This window comes from Magallana gigas, chromosome 8 (genome assembly GCF_963853765.1).
Source record: "Magallana gigas chromosome 8, xbMagGiga1.1, whole genome shotgun sequence".
NCBI classification, from domain to species: domain Eukaryota; kingdom Metazoa; phylum Mollusca; class Bivalvia; order Ostreida; family Ostreidae; genus Magallana; species Magallana gigas.
In genome coordinates this window covers 4,741,967-4,767,085 of record NC_088860.1, presented here as the reverse complement: position 1 = coordinate 4,767,085, position 25,119 = coordinate 4,741,967, and the positions used below count along the sequence as shown (strand labels likewise).

Genomic DNA, 25,119 nt, shown 5'->3' with positions numbered 1-25,119 from the left:
TATTGCAACAGTAAGGATGAACGGCTGGTTTATTGCAACTGTAAGGGTGAACGGCTGGTTTATTGCAACGGTAAGGATGAACGGTTGGTTTATTGCAACGGTAAGGGTGAACGGCTGGTTTATTGCAACTGTAAGGATGAACGGCTGGTTTATTGCAACGGTAAGGATGAACGGCTGATTTATTGCAACAGTAAGGATGAACAGCTGGTTTATTGCAACGGTAAGAGTGAACGGCTGGTTTATTGCAATGGTAAGGGTGAACGACTGGTTTTTTTGCAACTGTAAGGGTGAACGGCTAGTTTATTGCAACTGTAAGGATGAACTGCTGGTTAATTGCAACGGTGAGGATGAACGGCTGGTTTATTGCAACAGTAAGGATGAACAGCTGGTTTATTGCAACGGTAAGGGTGAACGGCTGGTTTATTGCAATGGTAAGGGTGAACGACTGGTTTATTGCAACTGTAAGGGTGAACGGCTAGTTTATTGCAACTGTAAGGATGAACTGCTGGTTAATTGCAACGGTGAGGATGAACGGCTGGTTTATTGCAACGGTGAGGATGAACGGCTGGTTTATTGCAACGGTAAGCATTAATTAGCTGGTTTATTGCAACTGTAAGGGAGGACGTCTGGTTTATTGCATCTGTAAGGATGAATGTCTGGTTTATTGCAACAGTAAGGATGAACGGCTGGTTTATTGCAACGGTAAGGGTAAACGGCTGGTGTATTGCAACAGTAAGGATGAACGGCTGGTGTATTGCAATGGTAAGGATGAACGGCTGGTTTATTGCAACGGTAAGGGTGAATGGCTGGTTTATTGCAACGGTAAGCATTAATTAGCTGGTTTATTGCAACTGTAAGGGTGGACGTCTGGTTTATTGCAACTGTAAGGATGAATGTCTGGTTTATTGCAACGGTAAGGGTGAACGGCTGGTTTATTGCAACAGTAAGGATGAACGGCTGGTTTATTGCAACAGTAAGGGTGGACGTCTGGTTTATTGCAACAGTAAGGGTGGACGTCTGGTTTATTGCAACTGTAAGGATGAATGTCTGGTTTATTGCAACAGTAAGGATGAACGGCTGGTTTATTGCAACAGTAAGGATGAACGGCTGGTTTATTGCAACAGTAAGGGTGGACGTCTGGTTTATTGCAACAGTAAGGGTGGATGTCTGGTTTATTGCATCTGTAAGGATGAATGTCTGGTTTATTGCAACAGTAAGGATGAACGGCTGGTTTATTGCAACGGTAAGGGTAAACGGCTGGTGTATTGCAACAGTAAGGATGAACGGCTGGTGTATTGCAATGGTAAGGATGAACGGCTGGTTTATTGCAACGGTAAGGGTGAATGGCTGGTTTATTGCAACGGTAAGCATTAATTAGCTAGTTTATTGCAACTGTAAGGGTGGACGTCTGGTTTATTGCAACTGTAAGGATGAATGTCTGGTTTATTGCAACGGTAAGGGTGAACGGCTGGTTTATTGCAACAGTAAGGATGAACGGCTGGTTTATTGCAACAGTAAGGGTGGACGTCTGGTTTATTGCAACAGTAAGGGTGGACGTCTGGTTTATTGCAACTGTAAGGATGAATGTCTGGTTTATTGCAACGGTAAGGGTGAACGGCTGGTTTGTTGCAACTGTAAGGATGAACGGCTGGTTTATTGAAACAGTAAGGGTGGACGTCTGGTTTATTGCAACAATAAGGGTGGACGTCTGGTTTATTGCAACTGTAAGGATGAATGTCTGGTATATTGCAACAGTAAGGATGAACAGCTGGTTTATTGCAACAGTAAGGGTGGACGTCTGGTTTATTGCAACAGTAAGGGTGGACGTCTGGTTTATTGCAACAGTAAGGATGAACGGCTGGTTTATTGCAACAGTAAGGGTGGACGTCTGGTTTATTGCAACAATAAGGGTGGACGTCTGGTTTATTGCAACTGTAAGGATGAATGTCTGGTTTATTGCAACAGTAAGGATGAACGGCTGGTTTATTGCAACAGTAAGGGTGGACGTCTGGTTTATTGCAACAGTAAGGGTGGACGTCTGGTTTATTGCAACAGTAAGGATGAACGGCTGGTTTATTGCAACAGTAAGGGTGGACGTCTGGTTTATTGCAACAGTAAGGATGAACGGCTGGTTTATTGCAATGGTAAGGTTATATTGGTTATATTGCAAACGTACTGCTGAACAATAACATGTTGGTGAATGCTTTTATTTTATTTTATAATCATTAATGGAATGTTGAATTACAGTTGTAATGGTTAACTTTAATATGACAAATGTTTAAGCGAGGTCTTAAGCTGTATTTTCGGTGTTTGAGTTTTGTTTGAAGAAGAATTTGAGACTTTATATTTTTATTTGGGATTACGATAGTTGTCAACTTCAGCAGGTTACAATATTTCACAAACGATGACTAGTATGTAAATGATGTGCTCATTGTGTCTTTGCATTAAATTATTGATATGAATGTTACAACAGTTTTCCAATATTGACATAAACTGCTTTGCCTCTGCTTCCATTAGATTCTGACGAAAGAGTCGGAAATGAAAGATTCTGATTACAGCTGAATATAACCAAAACAAATATTCTATATAGGCAAACAAGACTTTTACAACAAAGAATAACCATATTTCACAGAAAAAAAGTTTAATTAGGTCAGTATCTTGCTGCCATTCTAGTTCAGCAATCGCTTACTTCTTTATTCTTTATTCTTAAAAGATTTGTATAGATCTAATCAAAAGCCAAGAGCTTAATATTAAGGCATTCCAAGAACAATATACCTAGTACATGTATTATTTGAAATTGATTATAAATGGCATTATTCGACATCAAATCAATAAAGAGTATAGCCAATTTCTGTTGTGCTTTCATTTCAATGTACATGGAATTCTAGTGACACAATTCTAAGGCCACTCTTTTCTTGACAGTGTAACATAATTACCACTGTATTACCACAGTGTAACCACTGTATTACTACTGTGTAACCACTGTATTACTACTGTGTAACCACTGTATTACTACTGTGTAACCACTGTATCACCACTGTGTTACCACTGTATTACTACTGTGTTACCACTTTATTACAACTGTGTTACCACTGTATAACCACTGTTATACTACTGTGTTATCAACGATTGTCACTGTGATACCACTGTATTACCACTGTGTTACCACTGTATTACTACTGTGTAACCACTGTATTACTACTGTGTAACCACTGTATTACTACTGTATAACCACTGTATTACTACTGTGTAACCACTGTATCACCACTGTGTTACCACTGTATTACTACTGTGTTACCACTGTATTACAACTGTGTTATCACTGTATTGTCACTGTGATACCACTGTATTACCACTGTATTACTACTTTGATACCACTGTTATACTACTGTGTTACTACTGCGTTACCACTGTATTGCCACTGTGATATCACTGTATTACCTCTGTGTGACAACTGTGATACCACTGCATTACTACTGTGTTACCACTATATAACCACTGTATTCCACTGTGATACCACTGTGTTACAACTGTGTTACCACTGTTTTAGTACTGTGTTATCACTGTATTACCACTGTGATACCACTGAATTACCACTGTGATACCACTGACGAGTTATACTACCGTGTTAACACTGTGATACCACTCTTTTACTACTGTGATACCTCTGTATTACCACTATATTACCACTGTATTGCAATTGTATTGCCACTGCGTTACCACTGCATAACTAGTAACACTTTGTTACTACTTTTTTTCGCTATGTTACAAACGTATTGCTACTGTGTTACAACTATATTATATTTACCACTGTATTACTACTGTTATACTACTGTATTACCACGGTGATACCACTGTATTACCACTTGATACAACTGTTATACTACTGTGTTACCACTGTATTGCCACTTTGATACCACTGCATAACTACTGTAATGCCACTGTATTACCACTATGTTACCACTGTATTGCAATTGTATTGCCACTGCGTTACCACTGCATAACTAGTTACACTTTGTTACTACTTTTTTTGCTATGTTACTACCGTATTGCTACTGTGTTGCAACTTTATTATATGTACCACTGTATTACCACTGTTATACTACTGTTTTACCACTGTTATACTACTGTATTGCCATTGTGATACCACTGTATTACCACTGTGATACAACTGTCATACAGTGTTACCACTGTATTGCCACTGTGATACCACTGCATTACTACTGAATTACCACTGTTCGACTACTCTTTACCACTGTATTACAACTGTATTGCCACTGTGATACCACTGTATTACCACTGTGTTACCACTGAATTACCACTGCGATACCACTGACGTGTTATACTACTGTGTTACCACTGTGTTACTACTGTGTTACCACTGTGTTACTACCGTGTTACCAGTGTATTACTACTATGTTACTACTGTATTGCCACTGTGTTACCACTATGTTACCACAGTATTGCCACTGCGTTACCACTGCATAACTAGTAACACTATGTTACTATTGTTTTTCGACTACGTTTCCACCGCATTGCCACTGTGTTACCGCTGTATTATATGTACCACTATATTACCACTGTATCACCATTCTGTTACCCCTGTTTACCGTTGTATTACCACTGTGTTACCGCTGTATTACCAATGTACCATGATGGTGAAGACCTCGTAAGTTGTAAGAACTTGTGTCCTAACCATTTGTACATGTATGTTAAACATACATATACATTAAGATTTGTTTTAATCAAACCATGCAATGTATTACCCAATGTAAGCTACAGGGCAAAGGTTTCTGCGCCGCCCGCGGTTGATTTGAGCCAGTAACAAAGACCTGTCTGATATTGAATTTCTTCACAATGCCTGTACCACCCCTGCGAATGTTATTGTCATTTAAATTTTGGACCACGTGGTATTATTTGACCCTTTCAGTTTCGCAGTTAAAATCGTGCCTCGTGTTTGTAGTCTATTTCATAGAATCTAGGTACTTGTAGTCAAATATCAAACCTAGAGGTTTATTGATTTTAAACCTTATCTTCATTAATTGGTGGATAAAATGTGTTCTAGAAATAAATGTGACAATGGAAGAAAATAGTTTTTTTTTCTGCTGTTGCAACAACTAACATGATTAGAAGAGAAACCCCTAAGGGTTTATTTTCAATCCGCGCCTGACCTAGTAATAGCATCAATAGTGAAACAGACTATTCTATTTTATGCAGAATGTTTCATGAAAATGGCTCGATATACTAAGTTTTTATGCAAAACAGACACTCATTATTTTTTTAAAAAACATGGTATTGCACACAACAAGCATCAAGCATGGCGTTGATTTTATTAAGCAACCCAATGTTTATATTTTAACCACTCTTCACGTGGTTGAACACGAACGATAACTCTGTTCTGAATATCATCGTTTAATTTAAATAAACGCTAGGTAGTGAAATAAAATATACATCTTAGACGATTTTCATGTTTTAACATAAATCAAAGCAGGATATGATATGAAAAAAGACCAGTCCTTACGTATTTTGAGAATATTATCCGAACATATATACTTCCGCTCGAAATTTCACAGGAACTGAACAATTCTCGGTGAAGTCTCGTGAACTTTCATTCGAGCACCTCTGGATTTATTATATACTTAGCAACGATAAAGAAAACATTCCGAACACATTCGCAGGGGTGTGTACTCCATACAGGTAACTGTGATGGCATTATGTAATCTTAAAAAAAAACATGTAACGATTGGCAGATTTGAATCATAACTGTCATAAAAATAGACTTATTAAAAAGGAAAGGCTTTGGCACTGCTTTGTTTTGGTATTTGAACACTCCATCATAGACTTACTGTTGAAACCTATTGGTGATTTATAAAACACCTGTCCTCCTTATCACCTCATCAGAATTCCTTCATAGATTCATTCCCAAACAAAACAAAACCGAATTCAAATAAGGTTATGCTTTTGGTCTGATCTGGACAACGTATGAATTAATAGACCAACAGGAAAACGCGATCTGATATTCACAAAAAATAAAATAGAAAAATAAGGAAAACTTTGGAATAAACATAAATCAAACCGACAACTCCCCACCTCCCATCTCTAAAATTGGCTATTTGAAAGTTCTCTGCGGGTAAATGAAGTTTTGTGGTAAATTTCATATTTTTGAAAAATTTTATACAGAATATGAATATATTTCTATTTTTTCACAATAATGTTAAACCAAACAGTTTTGAAAGTAATTTATTACATCCAGTCATCACATTATATTGTTTGTATATTGTTAAATACATGTAGGTGCTTTACAAAGAACATGCCACTCATTTGTATTTCATTGTATTTCATGCGCGGATCCAGGAATTTTTACCGGGGGGGGGGGGGGTCCGAAGGATAATTGTGTTTACCCCGGGGGGGGGGGGGGGTCCTAGGCATATTTGCGATAATTTTACTATGTAAATTTAATTTTTTTTTTATTTTGCCCCCCCCCCCCAGATCCGCGCATGTATTTACATACAATACTGTACAGACTAAACCAAAAAAAAAAATGAATTTAAACAGAGGTGTCTCGGTGGCGTCTACATATATCAGTACAATATTGATAAACATGCCATGGTTTTGTTGTTATTGTTGTTGTGGGTTCTTTTTTTTTGGGGGGGGGGGGGGTGGATGGGTTTTTGGGTGGTGGTTCTTTAAACTATTTCTTCAGATAAATTCGCAATCCACAAAGTAAAGCCATCTGACTTTCAATGTGTCTTCGTTTATTTTAAGAAAAATGTGCCTTCCTTTTGATTTGGTAAAAATTGTAATGCACATGCTGAATTAATTAATGAAGTTATGATTGAACTTCTTAAAGAAGGTTTGTAAAAAATTTCTCTCTGATATACAAGGAATGTTTAAAGGAAGGAGAAAATAATTCAATCACACTAGTCTTTATTCATTTGGTACTACGATTAAGTATATCTTTTATTCATGAAGACAAAGCATGCACAGAAAGAGGACCGACAGATCTTTAACATTCATGTATTCAACACATCGCAAAATATTATGAAATGAAAAGTTTGAAAAGTACATCAAAGTTAGGATCTTACTTCTCCTAGCATTTATGACCGCACTGCCGTCGAAACTGATTAACCATTAAAATTACTAGTACAAGTTAAATACGAAAACGCCATTATATTGTTTTTCAGTCTAAACGTACGACTATTGTTTGTGTGCTTGGTCCTTGAACGGACACATTGCACTGATCTAAATTTTATGCAGAGTTTAAGTTGAACTATTTGTGGTTTTTAGATACTAATTTGGAGGTGGCACTGGGAAGTGATGTCGTTTATTGGTTCCAAACTGACGTGTAGTTTACATCAGCCCCGTTCTCCTTACCCTCGTCAGGGAGCCTAGCAGCTATAAGGAGAAGGGGTGGTTTTAATCAGATTGAGAGTATATACACAATGTACTGGTATACTGTAAAATCCATAAATGATTTTTTTACGGGTTCCATCAGGTTTGTGGGCATGCAGTTATTTTCTTGGATACAATTTTACGATTAAGACACTAATAGGTCACATCACTCTTTTGAGCAACAATGGTCAACTGTCCTAGCTCTGGTCCAATTACATTTACCAAATCAAAATAAAAAACAAACTTTTTCCATCCTTCTTAACGCTGATGAATTTACTCATAAAAGGCCACCATGTTTGCCCCCCCCCCCCCCCAAAAAAAAAGCCTGTTATCTCTGAATTTCAAAATTTAAGCTAGGGCCTTGTTATGCTTTCAAGTAATATGTAATATTTCTGTTTCTTACAAATTCTAAAATTAGAACCTCAGCCCTCAAATGTGATCTTTTAATGACACGAAAGAATACAAATTGTCTTAACTTTAAAAGACCTCCATTCTATTTTGGTACGTCCATGTTACATGTACAAGGAGACTTATATGATATCACTAGCTGTTTGGTTCTTAAGAAAAATTTTGATACACTCTAACCTATTGTCATTATTTTCTTATTTCTCCTTTGGGAAGAAGGTTTGACCCTTAATTTGAACAAACGTAAACCCCTTTCATTTGTTTTGTGCCAAATTTAGTTGAAATATGCATCTTCTATATTTATTTAACAAAACACAGTCCTAAGATTCTTCTTGAAGGAAACAATTCTAGTTATTTCATAGAAACTTGTTAAGGTGGTCTTTTGTTAGACACACAAATATACTGCCTTAAAATATATATAAGAACCAATAAGTAAGTAAGTAAATAATTTAGTATAGTGACATGTGTTATAACAAATTACAAAATGTTATACAAAATAATGAAACACCCGGCCCAATGGGCCTATATGTCACTGCAAATACAATTATTACATATATACACATACATATACTACGCATTGCGGTTTTTTTTATACAATAATGATTGTCTGTAAAGGTAAGATTCAAGAAAATACTTAGAAGTTTGTCTCGGAAAATTTGACAGAAGAAAAATAATACAGTCTAGATTTGACATTACTAGTGTTGGATTATATCTTACATTATTAAATAATTCCCTTCTAAAATCAGAATACATTGCACAATTCAACAGAAAATGACTCTCGTCTTCTATTTCATTTGATACACAAAAATTACAAATTCTTTCATTGAGTAGTTCCCCCTTATATCGCCCTGTTTCAATTCTAATTGGAAGTATCCCACTTCTGAATTTTGAAATGTTCATTTCAAGATAATTTTCAGTTTTAAAATTTGTTTTGATGCTTTTATACAATCGCAATTTTGGTAGTTGGTTTATTTTTCCTAACCATTCATTTTCATAAGTAACAGTTTGTTTTCAAATTCATTAACATCACAGACTGATAAATTATCATAAATATGTAACAGATTCATAGACTGAAATAGTGATTTAATGCGTGATGTCCATCTAGATATACCAGTTTGATTAATGATGGTCTTTTATTTAATGAATAAATGTCAAAGCAAATTATGCCATTATTACATAATGTTCACTTGCATTACAAAAGACAACCTAAATGAACAGTTTCATACATAGTATTTGGCATACTTATCTATTCATTATAATAACGGGACTTAACAAAAGTGTCAAAGATGGGACGACATCGGCCATAAAAAAAAGCTATTGAACAAAGAAGGGGTCTGATTCGCCTCATCCCCTATCTGATCACATAACGTCAGTTTTTAAGCAGATTATAAAAAATCTTATTTAAAAGTGTGGATATGACAAACAATAGGTTCTAAAGAAGAAGGTTTTTAATACACCACACTCTATTTTCATTCTTTCCGAAATATATGCCCGTAAAAAGAGGCTATTCCTTAAAATAAACAACTTTAGAGCCCTTTACATATGGATGATTCGTGTCCAGTTTTGTTGAAACGAGCTCAGTCGTTCTGGGGAAGAAGTCGAAAATGTGATAAAAAAATTACACAGGGGCAGACGGACGCCCGACAAAATATTAACAGGAAAGCTCGATCGCTTGTGCTTTGGCTAAGGTGAATTGAATGAAAAAATCGTCGAGGTACTAAATTCGAGGTAAAGGGGTACGTGGCCACGTTAATTGTCCATCGGAGACGGCAGTATGGCAACGCACTTTGAAAAAAAAAATCAAGCAATTTTTCAAAGTGCATTAAATTTAAAACCAATTCAGACACTTTGAAAAAAATATTTTTTTTATCAGGACACATAAACGCAATTTCAAAAAAATATTTACATGTGTATGAATCACAAATTTTGGTGTTCGATTTTTAATTGGTTGGTAATATGAGGATCTATAACCACTAATAAATACGATTCACTGACTTGGATAACGGGGAGGGGACAATCAAATATACAGTCCAGTATTATGTTCGTTTTTTCAAATAGACATATGTAAAAGGTCCCCTACCTATCTTTTCTTCCCAAACCTGTTACATTCAGCAAACGGGAGCAAACGTAAAAGAACGAAAAATAGGAATAAACAAAGTACACTGATAGTGGAGAAACAAGCTGACCAAACAATAGTTATTCTCATGCTAAAAAATCTCTTGGTGTTTTAACATAAACCCTTATCTCAAATTCAAACCAATTAAATTACTTCGTCATAAAAATATGACAGTTACATTGTACAAACATTAAATATTATCAACTAAAAAAAAATAAGCATTAGGGTATGATTTTACTTACACGGATATATATTCTAAGGAATGTAAACTTCTTTTTTCTCACAAACCAGTAAAAAGACGTACAGGTATTCTACTTTTACGAGGAAAGCTATGCTAGTATTTATTGGGGTATTTCGTATTCAAGTTCGAGTTATCGGACGTAGCCATCTAAATAACGGGAGATCGATGGCCTAGTGCACATCAAGAGTGAGAGACTTTGGTTTATGAATGAGTGCGTGAATGACTGTGGTATGGAAAAATTGATTAAAAATATATATAGAAAAAATATTGTCATTGTCTTAATAGAGACTTCGTATGTTTGAATTTGAAAAATATATTTTTTTTTTTTAAAAAAGAGCGAGGAACAATAAACTATTTCATGATAAACGTTGTTCTGATAAAAGAGCAAGATCATTCGTCGTAATTTAACTTAGAAAACTACACAAAGGTATAATAAACTTGTATATATTGTGTGAGAAATGTATATCGATAGGAAGATTTTTATTTAGAAGTTAAAGATGTCTGACAGAATTTCTGGACTGATCTGTTTAACGTCTGTCTATTGCATAAGGTATTATTTCCCTTTTTTCTACTCATTTCTATTTTTCCATCGATAACTACTGAATTATCACAGCATTAAAGTGGTTATTCTTGTAAATTTTAATTCTGATCAAGAGAATTATTTATGGATATATCCATACTATACAAGTCAGTTTAGAATAGAATATTGACAGCACATCTATATGATTTTATGATTTTTCTTGGACCTTAAAGAATGCTGGAAAATAAAAGAGATGCTGGGGCATCAATTTTTCATTATCTGTATTATGTGTGAGACCGATCATTGTTCACTATCACAAGCCGATCTCTATTTAAATTTCACCAATCGTCTGAGGTCACATACAAACTTTCTACAGAGGCTCTCTTTGCATTGGAATCGGATGACTTGAACTATTATCATCAGCTCTAAAAGAAATCCTCCCGTCGTCTTTTTTCAGTGATGCTCTAAATGAAAATTTCTTTTGCATAAGTTTTGCTTAAATTATGATGTTTCAAATTTTTGTTAAGTTCAATGGAAAACAAAAACTGTTCAGACCTTAAGAGGCTTCAGATCAGTGTTATGCCAACTATATTAAACACTTATGATTTAAAAATCGGTTTCGATTAAAGGAACGCCAAGTATTGATTCTTGATAACATTGCCAAGTATATTAATCAATACCGAATAAAGTTTTGAAACGGAGTGGTTTTAAATATTGATATTGTTTTTCCGAATTTAACAATACACCCGGTGATGTACGGCAGAAAGCGAGTCTTTCGTATCAGGTTAGATTTTATTCAAACAATGAAATGCTTTCTTTGGTGATCCATGTGAATTATGAAGGTGGCGACATTGCACTCAGCAAAACATTAAATAAACGAACTGACGTAATGTAGATGTTGAATTTACTTGGTACAAATACAAAACTTAAAAATTTGTCATATTGTATTGTTTTTAACTTAGTTAATTCAAAATTTACGATTTTTCTGGGATTAAAACACCAGGAGGTAACATTAAACTTTAATATCAATGGAAAAGAATTGCTAAAGAACACAGATTAACCTGATGTACATTCATCAGAGACACCAAATACAGAAAGACATCCGTTTGTTTATTCCCTTTTAAGGTTACGCACAAAAAATTATTCAGATAAAAATGTTATAGTTTTTGATTTAACAGACAATTAAAAAATAATACAATATATTTCTAAACGCTAAATAATGAAAAAAAAATATTTACCAAATTATTCTAAATGCAAAATGAGAGGACTAGCAGTAATTCTTTTTAATATCGACAATGTTCGCGGCATAAACAACCATTTAAAAAGCACTGAACAAACACAACATGATAAATACATAAAGATCTGATTTGTGTTCTTCTAACACAGATTTGCCTTCACTCTCCTTAAGAAGCCGGGAAGGGACAACAAGTCCAGGACCAGGATTCCCCCAAACACAAACACCAGGAACCCCACGCCTATCAACCCCACGTTCTTAGCGGACGGACGGGCGTCCGTGGCGCTGACTTTGCGCGCCTTGACGACGGGGATGTCGGTCATTTGGACTTTGAGCTGCTCCTTGACCTCGTCCAGCTTCTTCTGAAGGATCTGGACCAGCTCTTCCTGCGTCTTGTTGACGTACGAGTTAGACGCGTTCTTGAAGTGATCGATCCGGTCCATGTAGTCGCAATCGCAGGGGCACATCTCCTCTTCCGGTTGTGCTGTTGCTGACGATTGACTGCAGCTTGTTGTCAGTAATTGGCTGATAACTGTAAAAAAGAGTGACCTTGATTTAGAATCTGATTATTTCTTTAGTCCTATACACGGTACACTATCTTGCTTACATGTACTATAGAATATCCTGAGCTTTATACATGTATAAACAGTTGATATTTCTTTGATTTTTTCCAGCTCAGTACCTTGTTTACAGTGTCATCATCACTGAGATTAGAAACCTAACCATACATGTATGATGCGCAATGCATAACTCAGTAATATTCCAAAGTTTGTTTGAAACCCCGCCCTGTCGTTACCAGAGGTTTGACTATTATTGAAAACTAATGATCGGGGGCCCTACTGTTTATTGTGTCGTTTAAACAACAGACTACTAGTACTATCTTTGATGTACATGTAAGTCACTTAGTGCCTAGAATCTTACTAGTCGCTCGTCATACAAGCTCTAAATCCGATACATGTAAATTATGCAAAAAAATTGATAAATTTAATTGAAATTCACAGTGAAATACATGAAAGTAATATTTGTTGGGGAATTCTGTTGCAAGAAATATATCAATGAAATTTGAGGAGCAAAGCAACAACTCTTAACCTGAGTGCAGATTCAATGTTGAGTTTTGTTTAATTTGAAAACATGATTACCAGGATTCAAGAAAGAAAACAAAACAAAATTCTAAATTAAATTATAGCCAAAAAAAAATCATTTACATACCGGTAAAATCTAAAGATAGTTTTTTTTATCTATTAACTTGAAACACAACTGATATTTTACTTATAGTTTATCGATGATATTTGGTCCCTTACATTTATACATGTTACAGTACAGTTTACTCTATCACTATTCCCTACAATAAACTTGATTTGGTACTTACCGGCCCAAAGCAAATAGGACACTACTCTCCCCATCTTTTGTACAGGTGTGCGAGTCTCACCACCCGTTGATATACAGGTATACACACACGCATTCAAACTCATGCAACATTGACTGCGCACCTGTTCTAATAATTTTAGCTCGCCCGAGTTTTACAATTGGTAATTAATTTCAGCTGTTTTAAATTGCTGCTCAGGTGAGCAATGCGATACGCATGCCTTATTCGTACTGGTTTAGTTACTGAGTCGTTATGGATTTGGGTTATATGTTATGTACATATTTAATTTCGATGGTAAACAAAACAAAAATCAATGTGAAAATCAAAAACGTTAGACTAATTCTCGACATCGTGTTCATTTGTTTTAATAGAAAGGATTATTCGTTGCTTGCAACCGGGCAGGGCTCATTTGCGCATTCGATAAAAAGAATGTGGTTTAGCAACACGTACTACATGTATGTACGCTCCATTGCTTTTACTGTTTATATGTGTACAATCTATGGTGGCTAAGTCTTAGTCTTAAGTCCGATTTTTAAGTGTATTTCGCTATTTGGTTGTTAATTAGACGTTTTGGTCGTGCTATTGAAATAAAATAATTATTTTTGTTTTCAGAAGCCTTTGGAGTTCCTTAATAGTTGATAGGCAAAATATAGGATTTTCTCACTTTATTACATCTTTTAGATATTGGATATCCGTCAATCATGAATAATGAAGGTTAGAAAACATATCAGTTTTTGATGAATATTTGATGATCAGAGTGATGATCAATATTATTTTTATTGGCAAGAACAAAAAACAGGAAAGACATGATTAATGCACCAGGCAACGGCAACCAATTCTGGCGTTTAGTATACGCATCTTTTGAAAATACTGTGCTCTATATTAACAATGAAAAGTTTTTATCCTTTAACGTGTTCATATTTTCTCTATATGTACATGTATTTTTGTTTAAAAACCAATCAACAAAATCGTATCCGTGGGGTAAATATGGGGGGGGGGGGGTTTAGTTCATTTTGGTAATTTTTACTACATGTATTTTTAATCACACTCCCTAAAAAGTTGAAGGGGGGGGGGTAGTTCCTTCGAAATATGATTTTCATATGTTAATTTATGTAAATTATCTTTTTCAATAGTTGGCGGGACGCTGCCATCCCTCCTTCCCAATTGCAACCAGCATGTACACCTATGACTGACTGTAATTTTCAATGAAAACTATCTTTATTAAATCATTTCCTCAAATGTTAAACAAAAATATTTATAAATTTACGATAAATCAAATAAAATTACCCTTAAAATAAGGGAGGGAGATAAGAAGAATTTGTAATAAACACTGTGCCGGATAATTATGCCAGTGCCAAGGTCGCACCTTAGCACCCGTCTAAGTTTCATGTATACAGTGTATTTCGAAAGAAATTCAAATATGTCATATGATGGACCATTGCTTAAAGAGTTTATAACCATCTTTTTTTATTAATGTATCTCACCTGTCAGGTGGTATATTAACCTTTAAAAACTAAATTCCTATGGGGAAAATAATTTTTCCAACATGTATTGGTAAAACAAATTTCCTATAATATATTTGGAATTTTCTTCCCTAATAAATAAAAGAACTTCTAATATGAATTTGAATTCCGATAGGATTTGATCAAAAACTCTTATAGGGTTTTAACATCCGATAGGAAATTTTAATTCCTATAGGAAAACTACCTGTCTGAATCAAATTCCTGCAGGAAATGCTTTTCTCCTATCGGAAATATAATTCTCATAGTTTTTGTTTTTTTTTGTTTGTTTTTTTAGAAAATCCTACAGGATATTCAATATATCCTGTAGAAAAATTATTTCACTTATCATAATGAGAATTATTATTTTTCTGTGGAATATTAATTTTCAAAGGTAAATAGCTCACCTGTCATGTAAGACACACTAAAACAAAACTGGTTTTACCGGTATATTCGCTAAACAATGGTCTATCACGAAACTGCATTTTTAGCGGGTGCAAACAGCCACCTTGCATAATTGGCGTTGGCATTTTTATCCAGCACAGGGTAAATAATCGCCAAGAGTGACATTTGTTATCATTTGATTGAAATTCATCCTTTAATTGAGAGCACGAAACACAAAGTTTATTTGTAATGTATATTTTTAACATTTACATATATTGTAAATCTTTTTTGACGAGTGAAAATATTTAGATCCATGCCTGTCAATAGATCCGTGAAATCTAGGTCAGTATTCAGATCGTAATGGCATCCGATGACCGACTCAGAAATTTCAGGTCTTTGGGGAAAAAAATAATGGCAGTAGGGCGAAACTACAGGTAACAAATCAAGTTTCCAGTGCATCCAGAGCGCAACTTAACTTAATCAATAAAGTGTAAGTTTGAAAAGACGCATAATTATTTTCTGTAAATAAAAGAACGATAACTCTTCCAAGTTGTTGTAGATGATTAAGTACCACGTTGGTTGCAAGGCGTTTTTCTCCTTATCATTTAGAATAACTTTGAAATTAGAACGAATAAAATCATTATACATGTATAGCCATTGATTTCTTATTGCAATTTAATTACTAGTAAAGTGGACCTGTGTTTATATAAATAAAGTCTCAGTGGCGGATTCAAAGGGTTGGGGGAGGCTCACCCGGGGCGCGCCCCCTAAAATTGTCAAAATAAAGTTAAATCATACTCCTTCTGGATAAAAAAAAAATAGACAATTGCGAGTCTCAATTGTCAACTTTTTGGAAACTCATGGGATTTCTCTACATTGTCATTGGACTAATTTCAACGGAGTATTACAAGGAAAACCCGTGTGTTCAATGGTGTAACGTACATAGAAAGCCCATTTTAGTTACGCCCTCCCTGGGTTCAAAAGTGACCAGTCACCTACTTTTAAGTAATTGTTTATACTATATAGATTGTGTTTTTAACGATTTCCCCACGTTTTTATGATATAAGCTGGCATCGTGAATATTTTTAAAACTGATTAAATTACAGCCATATGTAAGAGAAAAAAATTAAACGGAAATGGTTCTTATATTTCTTCAAGGCAGATGGTTTTCATGGGAATTCTGCAAGTCTTAAATCTACGAACCTTTGAAGTTATAAATAATTTTATTGCTTTTTTAAAAGTACAATTACGAGTATAAAAAAGTCTAAATATGAAGACTAAGTTTAACCCTACAAAGTCACTGAAATCCATGAGCTTCCTGTGGCTTTGCCCCTGGACCCCCATATGTTTTTTTTTTATATTTCTGCAAGGCAGAAGTTTTTGATGGGATTGCTGCATGTCTTGAATCTCCAACCTTTAAAGATTGCAAACAATCGTTTCACTTTCAAGGCGACCCCCAGACCCCCTTCCTTAAACTTGCACCCCTCTAACTTTAAATCCTTGAACCTCCCCTGAGTCTTCAAGCTTAGGTTCACCTAGCTACATGTATAAGCATCAGACATTGATTTGGTTATTTTTTTTGTTAGGGCCCTAGCTGCGGAGCAGGGAAATCCCATCCCGGAAAAACCGATTGTCTTCATGAAGCCGACTACCTCCTACATTACAGAGGGCCAGTCTATAAAGGTACATGAGCAGTGTGATATCTGCATGTGTACATTAATTTACACTATGTGTTTTTAACGGTTCACAACATTAGGGTATTATATGTTTAGAATACAAAGTACCTTGTGCATAATCCACATTTAGTTTTACAACATTGAGGTAATTCAGTATTAGAATATTACACTGTACATTATTTTTACATCTACAGAGTACTCGAGTAATTTGAGTGTTGTCCGATGCACGATGTTTTATCAATATTGGCCAACATCGAGTCACATTATGTTAATATCGTATAAGCATTTGAAGCGTATCCCTATATCCTATTTACATCGTCCACATTGTCAACATCGCAATGTTGACCCACATCAAGTTGACATTGTGTCTACATTGTGTGCCTTCTTTTTTGTTTACATCCATGATCGTCGATATCGCAATGTTGATCGACATCGTGTTTATATCGTACCTTTTTTCAATGTCTACGATGTAACTTTAAAGTGATGTAAACAGCGTTAACTCAACATCAGTTCAACATTGTATACATTGCGACGACGACAATGTCGACGACGTTAACGTCAAAGAAACTTCGGCAATGTCGACGATGCAGATTTAATACCGATTAAAAATTGTCGACATTGCGGTATCGACGATGTTAACGTCAAAAAATATTGACAGTGTCGGCAATGTGAAATCGATATCGTTGCAATATCGTTCGATGTTATGTCGATATTAATTGTATCAATATCTATACATGGCAATGTTTACGATATCGAAAAAGAAATACAATTATGTATTAAACATGAATGGAGTAATTTCTCCTCTTTTTCTAAAAAAAAAACCCAATTGTGATTCATAGCTATATAGAAACTGACAGTTCCAAAATCTACACGATCCATTTCTAACCAGTTTATCGATCGGTCGAAACCTTCAGCAACTAAAGAAAAATCACGGACAGCACAAAATCATCATGATGACGTTAGACTTGAATTTACATATAAGACGACTTGGTTAATTCTTTTACATTACGCACTACTGTACATTAACAATAATTTAGTTACTTTTACTAACCCTTTCCACCAATTCGTTAATTTGTTAAAAGAAAAATGTAAATATAAACAGCAAAATGCTTTCTTTGGTGATTTCTGAGGATCATGAATGTCGCAACCTCCATATTCCGCATGAATCACCAATTAAATAATTTTAATAATTATTGTTTAAATATACCTATCATGTACATGTAGATTCTAACTATGCAATATCTTCAAATCTCTAATGCCCAAATATCAAGCAAATGTTCTTTATGAATACGGATACCACTGATGATGCTTAATCTCGTTGAATCGCAATTTTTTTTGGTATTGTTCCATACAGATTCCTATGGGTTGTAAAACACTGTTTTTCGAGGTAGAACTCGGAGTGATCATTGGTCGTCGATGCTCTAAAGTCCGGGAACAGGAAATTGATGACTACATAGGAGGGTATTGCCTCGTTCTGGATATGACTGCACAAGATTTTCAAAGAGGGGCGAAAGCTAAGGGTCATCCTTGGTGTCTGTCGAAAGGGTTTGATACGGCGTGTCCAGTTAGTGATTTCATTCCAAAAGAAAAAGTCAAAAACTACAGTGATATCGAACTCTGGCTCAAAGTAAATGGAATCATAAAACAGAAGAGCAGCACAAGCGACATGATTTTTAGCGTTCCACACGTGATCAGTTACATCAGCAGTTACATCACTCTGGAAGAGGGTGACGTCATAATCACAGGTTCCCCAGCCGGTGCGGGTCCGGTGGAGCCAGGGGAGATAATTGAAGCAGGACTTGCTGATATTATGAACATTAAGTTCCCTGTAATTGCTCATTAAAATGTTAAATCAATAAGCATATAGTATGATCAATAAGATAAAACTATAACACGTTTTTGTATATAAAGTATCGAATAATATATCGTAACATGCGTAAGATAAACTCATTAATTCATATATAGTTTCAGTTGTGTTATTTATTTAAATACTTTTGACTGGATATAATGCTACCATTTAATATTCACTCGTTCAATGAGATATTGGCACCTCAGATTGGTCAAAGATTGTCTTTGATACTTGCAACAATAAAAATTTTCAGGATCTACTTTTGTCTACTGTTCTGATTTAAACAATTCTGAAAATAAACACAGTGAATAATATGATATGTGATCGCATGTATTTTCTTTTCGTTTTCAATTCAGTCGGTTCAGATTTCAACTTTCTATTTTTGTTTAATCAATAAAACTCAACTCAATAGCTTTGGCTGCGTCAGCTGAAGGCGCATCCATTTTGTATATTGTTGCTGTTATTGTTTTTAATTCATACGCGCCGATTTAGTTACATTACCTACATTTGTTATCAAAGCCAATTCATTTTTTTTTCTTGATCGACGTATCAAATAAAAAATTGACCGAAAACTTTTTCATCAAAATGCGCGTAAAATTATAAAATTTATTTCTTAATTCCCATTTCTTTCAATACAGTTTAATTTATCACAAGTAAAATCAAAATAGCGAAAAGAAAAAGGATTTTGGTAATACTGTGAAAGATGGAGTAATCATCTAGTCTTGTCTATTTAATAACATTCCTCATCTTTTTTAAAGAACTTTATAATTTAATGAAATTACAAATTTAATGTTACTCATCAATCATATTAATGCATCTGGTTGTCATGTTAAACAAACAAGGAGTTCACGTTAATGCGTTTATCATCTCTCCCACTGTATTACCGGGCTTCAACAAAGTTCTTCATTATTCCGTCGGGTAGGTTGGTACTTCAACAAGAGAATTCCTCGGCGACTCGGATAAAATTAAACTTTCATTCATCTTTCGAAATATTGGGTTCTCATCGCAAGTTGTTTTTAAATTTAATTGAGGGGGCTGACAACAGCAATGCAAACAAGCCCCGAATCTCCCAAACTCCCGATAACAAAAGCCTTCATTCTCTACCAAATCAAGCCATGCTCTCGTTATCGACGTGTAGAAATATAAAAATTTTTGAAAACTAGTTTTGTGACATTTTTCTATCTTTAAATCATTATCTGCAGGTTTTTTTTAAATCATATTACTATTATTATGCAACAAATAATAGTGCGATTTCGGACTCGCTAAATGGTGTCAACCAGTATTTTCTCATTTAAATACCCCCTTAAATTGCGTGGGCTTGTCTTGATAACCCTCCAAACGGCAAATCGGGTGTGAGCCTCAGTCGAGAGTGTTTGTATAGCGGTCTGTGTCCATTCTATACACCTGTAGAAATGTCCAATGTATCTTCGGAAAACCTTGTGATACTAACACAAGATCCGATCGGTCAAAATGACGGAATCAGCAATACGGCCTTTGAAACAAACGAAGATGAGAACTCGGACTTAGAAATTGGATTTTTGGAAAACCTAAATTTTGAAGATTCTGCGGAGGAAACATCAAAAGATGATCGGTTTGCAGATGTAAAAACTGGTGACAAAGACAAGCCTTTAGTGAAAGAAAACAATAAGGAATCCACCTTGGTATGTGAAAGACAACCAGCCCAAAGTGAAGGTAATGTCATACCTGAAAATTTAACACCGGCAAAATCAGAGGATAATCAAACTTTGGAACAGGTAAAAGAACAAAAACAAACAAATGGAAATAGTTTAAATAAAATCAAAGACCCACCCGTCTTGTCCCGAAATTCCTCAAACGCCGTCGTTCAAAGGAAGCAACCACTGAAAGGAAGTGCGGACGGAATAGCTATCAGTAAGGACTATGTATGGGGGCCTTTGTTCCAAGAACTGCCTTACAAGACGGTGACGTTCAATCCACACCAAGCCATTCGCCCTGATCCGTACACACAGGGAATAATCCGGAACCGGAAACCCCAGGTCCTGGTGGATCGACAGAAACAGGGACCAATCAAAAGATACAACAGCAACGCGTCACAAAGTGAGGAGGATGAGAGCAAGTGGCACCACGTGACACGCGACATTATCCAGGCGATATTTGTTCGTCTGCTGCTGGTGTGCCATAGTTTCCTCTGTGTGTGGAGAGCTGTTGATGTGAAGAAGGATGAACTGTACTGGTGCCTTGCTCTCACCAACGTTGTCCTGGTCATCGAAACGATTTACACCATAGTGAAACGCCAGGGTAGAGATCCTAAATGGTAAGAATATCTCAATATAAACATCTCTCTGTGAAATGATTGAATGATGATGAGTTTTATTGGTTTAATGAATCAGGTTTATTCAAAACATTGTATACGATGGTAGGGCTAGCAATCTACATTTTATCTGTGAAATAACTGCATGTTTGTTATTTTTTCAATGGATTAAGTTTGTTTACAATAAAGTATGCATTGTTTAGGATTTGTCCGTGTTTCGTAATTTACCTGGGAGGAACAGTTCCCGCGCTCTGGTTTCTACAGATTGATAAATTAGACCGGTACAATGAAGCCATGTCTGGAAACGTCTCCAACTTGACTGATTCCTTGCAGGAGGCCCTGTCATCAATCGAAGGGGTATAGTTTACTACCTACATGTTTGATATTTATTGAAAATGTACAGGTTTACAACGATACATGGAGAAAATGATTCAAGTTCTTAATATGTAGAAAGTGGGCTAACAATGTAATGTAGTGTTTCTTTTCACAATAACACAATAAACAGATTTCTTTTCCAAAAATATGTTTTTCATGAATATTTTGATTAATATCCTTTAGGTACAAATTCCTATTTACCTCGATCCGGATACATGGGTGGCCATCTTGGAGCAGATTTTGTTATTCGTTCTGGTTGTGGGACGAATGCTTTTACCTCTAGGCGTGCTCTCAAGGGAAGAACTATCTCAGTTACTTTTCATTTTTATCGGATCGGGTTCAGATGTGATGGAGCTATTCGTGGTATTTGATGAGCCCCAGTTTCGTACAAATTCTCCGCTTAAATTCGCAACACTTACGGTGTGGTCCGTTAGTTTGCTGCAATTTACTTTCGTTCTTACTGCAGCGAAGAGCCCAAAAAAGATTCGACTTGGAACGACAGAAGATAAATACCACAGTGTTAAAGAGAAGCGCGCAACATTCGGGATCGAGATTCTTAGTCTCTTGATCTCGTTCCTGTTAATGGACGGTCCTTACTGCGCGCTTAGGCTGTACGCCATCATCGTTTATAAGGTCGTTAGTTACGGCATCATATTCTTTACTTGCAAAAACATTCTAATGTTGGTTTTATTGTTGTATAGATTGTTTATTATTTGCATCAAGTTCAGAAATAGAGGCAGGGAAAAGAAGGAGGCCCTGAGAGAGATTGCACATCGTAAACACGCACATAGGCATAATGTTTGATGTCAGTGTAGTTATCAAACCTAAAATATACGCACAAAATATCATTGTATGAAATTATTACCATCCTTGTATTATTCTATATGTACGTTTTTAGCTCACCGAGCTGAAAGCTCAAGTGAGCTATTCTGATCACATTTTGTCTGTCGTCCGTCTGTCTGTCTGTCCGTCCGTCTGTCCGTCTGTCTGTAAACTTTTCACATTTTCAACATCTTCTCAAGAACCACTGGGCCAATTTCAACCAAACTTGGCACAAAGCATCCTTAGCCTAAGGGGATTTAAATTTGTGAAAATTAAGGATCACGCCCTTTTGCAAAGGGAGATAATTAGGAATTTATGAAAATTTTCGAGAAATTTTCAAAAATCTTCTTCTCATGAACCATAAGACCAGGAAAGCTGAAACTTGTGTGGAAGCATCATCTGGAAGTGTAGATTCTAATTTGTGAAAATCATGACCCCCGGGGTAGGATGGGGCCACATTGGGGGGTCGAAGTTTTACATAGGAATATACAGAGTAAATCTTTGAAAATATTCTTCTCATGAACCATAAGACCAGGAAAGCTGAAACTTGTGTGGAAGCATCCTCAGGTAGTGTAAATTCTAATTTGTGAAAATCATGACCCCCGAGGGTAGGGTGGGGCCACAATGGGGGGGTCGAAATTTAACATAGGAATATATAGAGTAAATCTTTAAAAATCTTCTTCTCATGAACCATAAGACCAGGAAAGCTGAAACTTGTGTGGAAGCATCCTCAGGTAGTGTAAATTCTAATTTGTGAAAATCATGACCCTCGAGTGTAGGGTGGGGCCACAATGGGGGGTCAAAGTTTTACATAGGAATATATAGAGTAAATCTTTAAAAATCTTCTTCTCATGAACCATAAGACCAGGAAAGCTGAAACTTGTGTGGAAGCATCCTCAGGTAGTGTAAATTCTAATTTGTGAAAATCATGACCCCCGGGGGTAGGGTGGGGCCACAATTGGGGGTCGAAATTTAACATAGGAATATATAGAGTAAGTCTTTAAAAATCTTCTTCTCATGAACCATAAGACCAGGAAAGCTGAAACTTGTGTGGAAGCATCCTCAGGTAGTGTAAATTCACAGTTGTGAAAATCATGACCCCCGGGGGTAGGGTTGGGCCACAATGGGGTGTCGAAGTTTAACATAGGAATATATAAAGTAAATCTTTAAAAATCTTCCTTTCAGAAACTAATCAGCCAGGAAAGCTGAAACTTGTGTGGAAGCATCCTCAGGTAGTGTAAATTCATAGTTGTGAAATTCATGATCCCCAGGGGTAGGGTGGGGCCACAATGAGGTGTCGAAGTTTTATTACATAGGAATATATAGAGTAAATCTTTAAAAATCTTCTTCTCAGAAACTAATCAGCCAGGAAAGCTGACACTTGTGTGGAAGCATCCTCAGGTAGTGTAGATTCAAAGTTGTGAAAATCATGACCCCCGGGGGTAGGGTGGGGCCACAATGGGGGATCGAAGTTTTACATAGGAATAAATAGAGTAAATCTTTAAAAATCTTCTTCTCAGAAACTAATCAGCCAGGAAAGCTGACACTTGTGTGGAAGCATCATCAGGTAGTGTAGATTCATAGTTGTAAAAATCATGATCCCCAGGGGTAGGGTGGGGCCACAATGGGGGTTCAAAGTTTAACAAAGGAATATATATGGTAAATCTTTAAAAATCTTCTTCTCAGAAACTAATCAGCCAGATGATTCTTTATAATTGTTAAGACTTTGGCCCTAGGACAATTCTTTGGCCTCACAAGAAGGTTCAGAGTTTATGTACGTTTATATCCCATATATAAACAATTGTTAAGGATCTTTTTGAGAACTGCAATACTCAACATATGATATGACTATAAAATCGTCCTGTTAGAAAAGGGACTAATGATTATAAACATAAGAATATCCAGGGGAAAATGGATTTTATTTATACAGGATCAACATGTATTATTGTACATTGTCCAGATAGTTTGTATTATGACTCCATTAAGCTGATTTTATCATACCTATTGTTCCTCAGGTGAGCGATGTGGCCCATGGGCCTCTTGTTATATCTGCTGCCATATGTAATCACGAAAAATTGCCTGCATTACTCAGTGTGGTCTGAAATAAAGTTAGCTTTTAACAGAAGATTCACTATCAACAACGGATTTTTGTCAGGGGACTTGTATGATAAAGGGACATCGCTCAAAGCATTTCACTTAAGTAATTATTTTTTCTAGCCAATAATCAGCTTTGCTTGTCGATGTGTTCTAAGGCTGCTGTGCTTCTTATTAATTGTAACATTAGAAGCATTAGAAATGATTTAGGAAAACAATTGACTATTTAATGGAAATGACATATCGATATAGTCAATTGGTTGCTCAGTCAAAGGTCGAATAACGTCACGCGAAAACGTATCCTGATCTCTATCAAGCATTTATATGTATAAAGTATATAATAGGAACCACTCTAGCCTAATGAGGGTATTTTGAATTCATTGATTGTTACTGACATTAAGTCATCTGAATGTTACTCAGTTACCTTTTAGTAGCCTTTCAGTAACAATTCAGTTTATTGAGTGGCAGAAAACATCATTTTTTTGGTGCAGACAGTTAGAAAGGGAAAAAGGACACATAGGACAAACTTTGTGGAGTGATTCCACATTTTTCATTCCATTGATTTGCATTTGAAATGTTTACATATATGTAGCTAATTTGAACTGTTTGGAGGTAGTAATTGAATTAATGTTGCGCTCTACAAACAAAATGTAAGGATAATAAGTAACCAATGCGGAATTGACAAATAAAGTCATGAGTTGCCGGGTTCTCGCGCGTTCATTGCCCTAATAAACAGTTAAATCCGGACCAGCGCTACAATAATTGCATATCCTGCATGGTGATAATTATGCCTGTTCCAAGGTAGCATTTTTGCAACCGTTTAAGATGCAGTTTCGTAAATATTCGTAAAAATAAA

The 25,119-nt window shown here is 35.8% G+C and overlaps 3 protein-coding genes across 3 annotated transcripts; 2 read left to right on the top strand and 1 right to left on the bottom strand.

Moving 5' to 3' along the window:
- Positions 1–11,763: 11,763 nt before the first annotated feature.
- Positions 11,764–13,435, bottom strand: LOC105330588 (uncharacterized). Its single transcript, XM_011432351.4, has 2 exons — positions 13,278–13,435; positions 11,764–12,440 (listed from the first exon to the last, which is right to left on the bottom strand). Exons 1-2 carry the CDS (start codon positions 13,378–13,380, stop codon positions 12,052–12,054), a joined length of 492 nt encoding a protein of 163 aa, XP_011430653.2. The 5' UTR covers positions 13,381–13,435; the 3' UTR covers positions 11,764–12,051.
- Positions 13,436–15,480: 2,045 nt separating this feature from the next.
- LOC136269435 (oxaloacetate decarboxylase, mitochondrial-like) lies at positions 15,481–18,993 on the top strand. The gene is made up of 3 exons (XM_011432348.4): positions 15,481–15,591; positions 16,744–16,840; positions 18,188–18,993. The coding sequence occupies exons 1-3, from the start codon at positions 15,518–15,520 to the stop codon at positions 18,674–18,676; spliced, it is 660 nt and encodes a 219-aa protein (XP_011430650.2). The 5' UTR covers positions 15,481–15,517; the 3' UTR covers positions 18,677–18,993.
- Positions 18,994–19,383: 390 nt separating this feature from the next.
- LOC105330635 (transmembrane protein 26) lies at positions 19,384–22,238 on the top strand. Its single transcript, XM_066069231.1, has 3 exons — positions 19,384–20,975; positions 21,176–21,329; positions 21,531–22,238. Exons 1-3 carry the CDS (start codon positions 20,095–20,097, stop codon positions 22,149–22,151), a joined length of 1,656 nt encoding a protein of 551 aa, XP_065925303.1. The 5' UTR covers positions 19,384–20,094; the 3' UTR covers positions 22,152–22,238.
- The last annotated feature ends 2,881 nt before the right edge of the window (positions 22,239–25,119 follow it).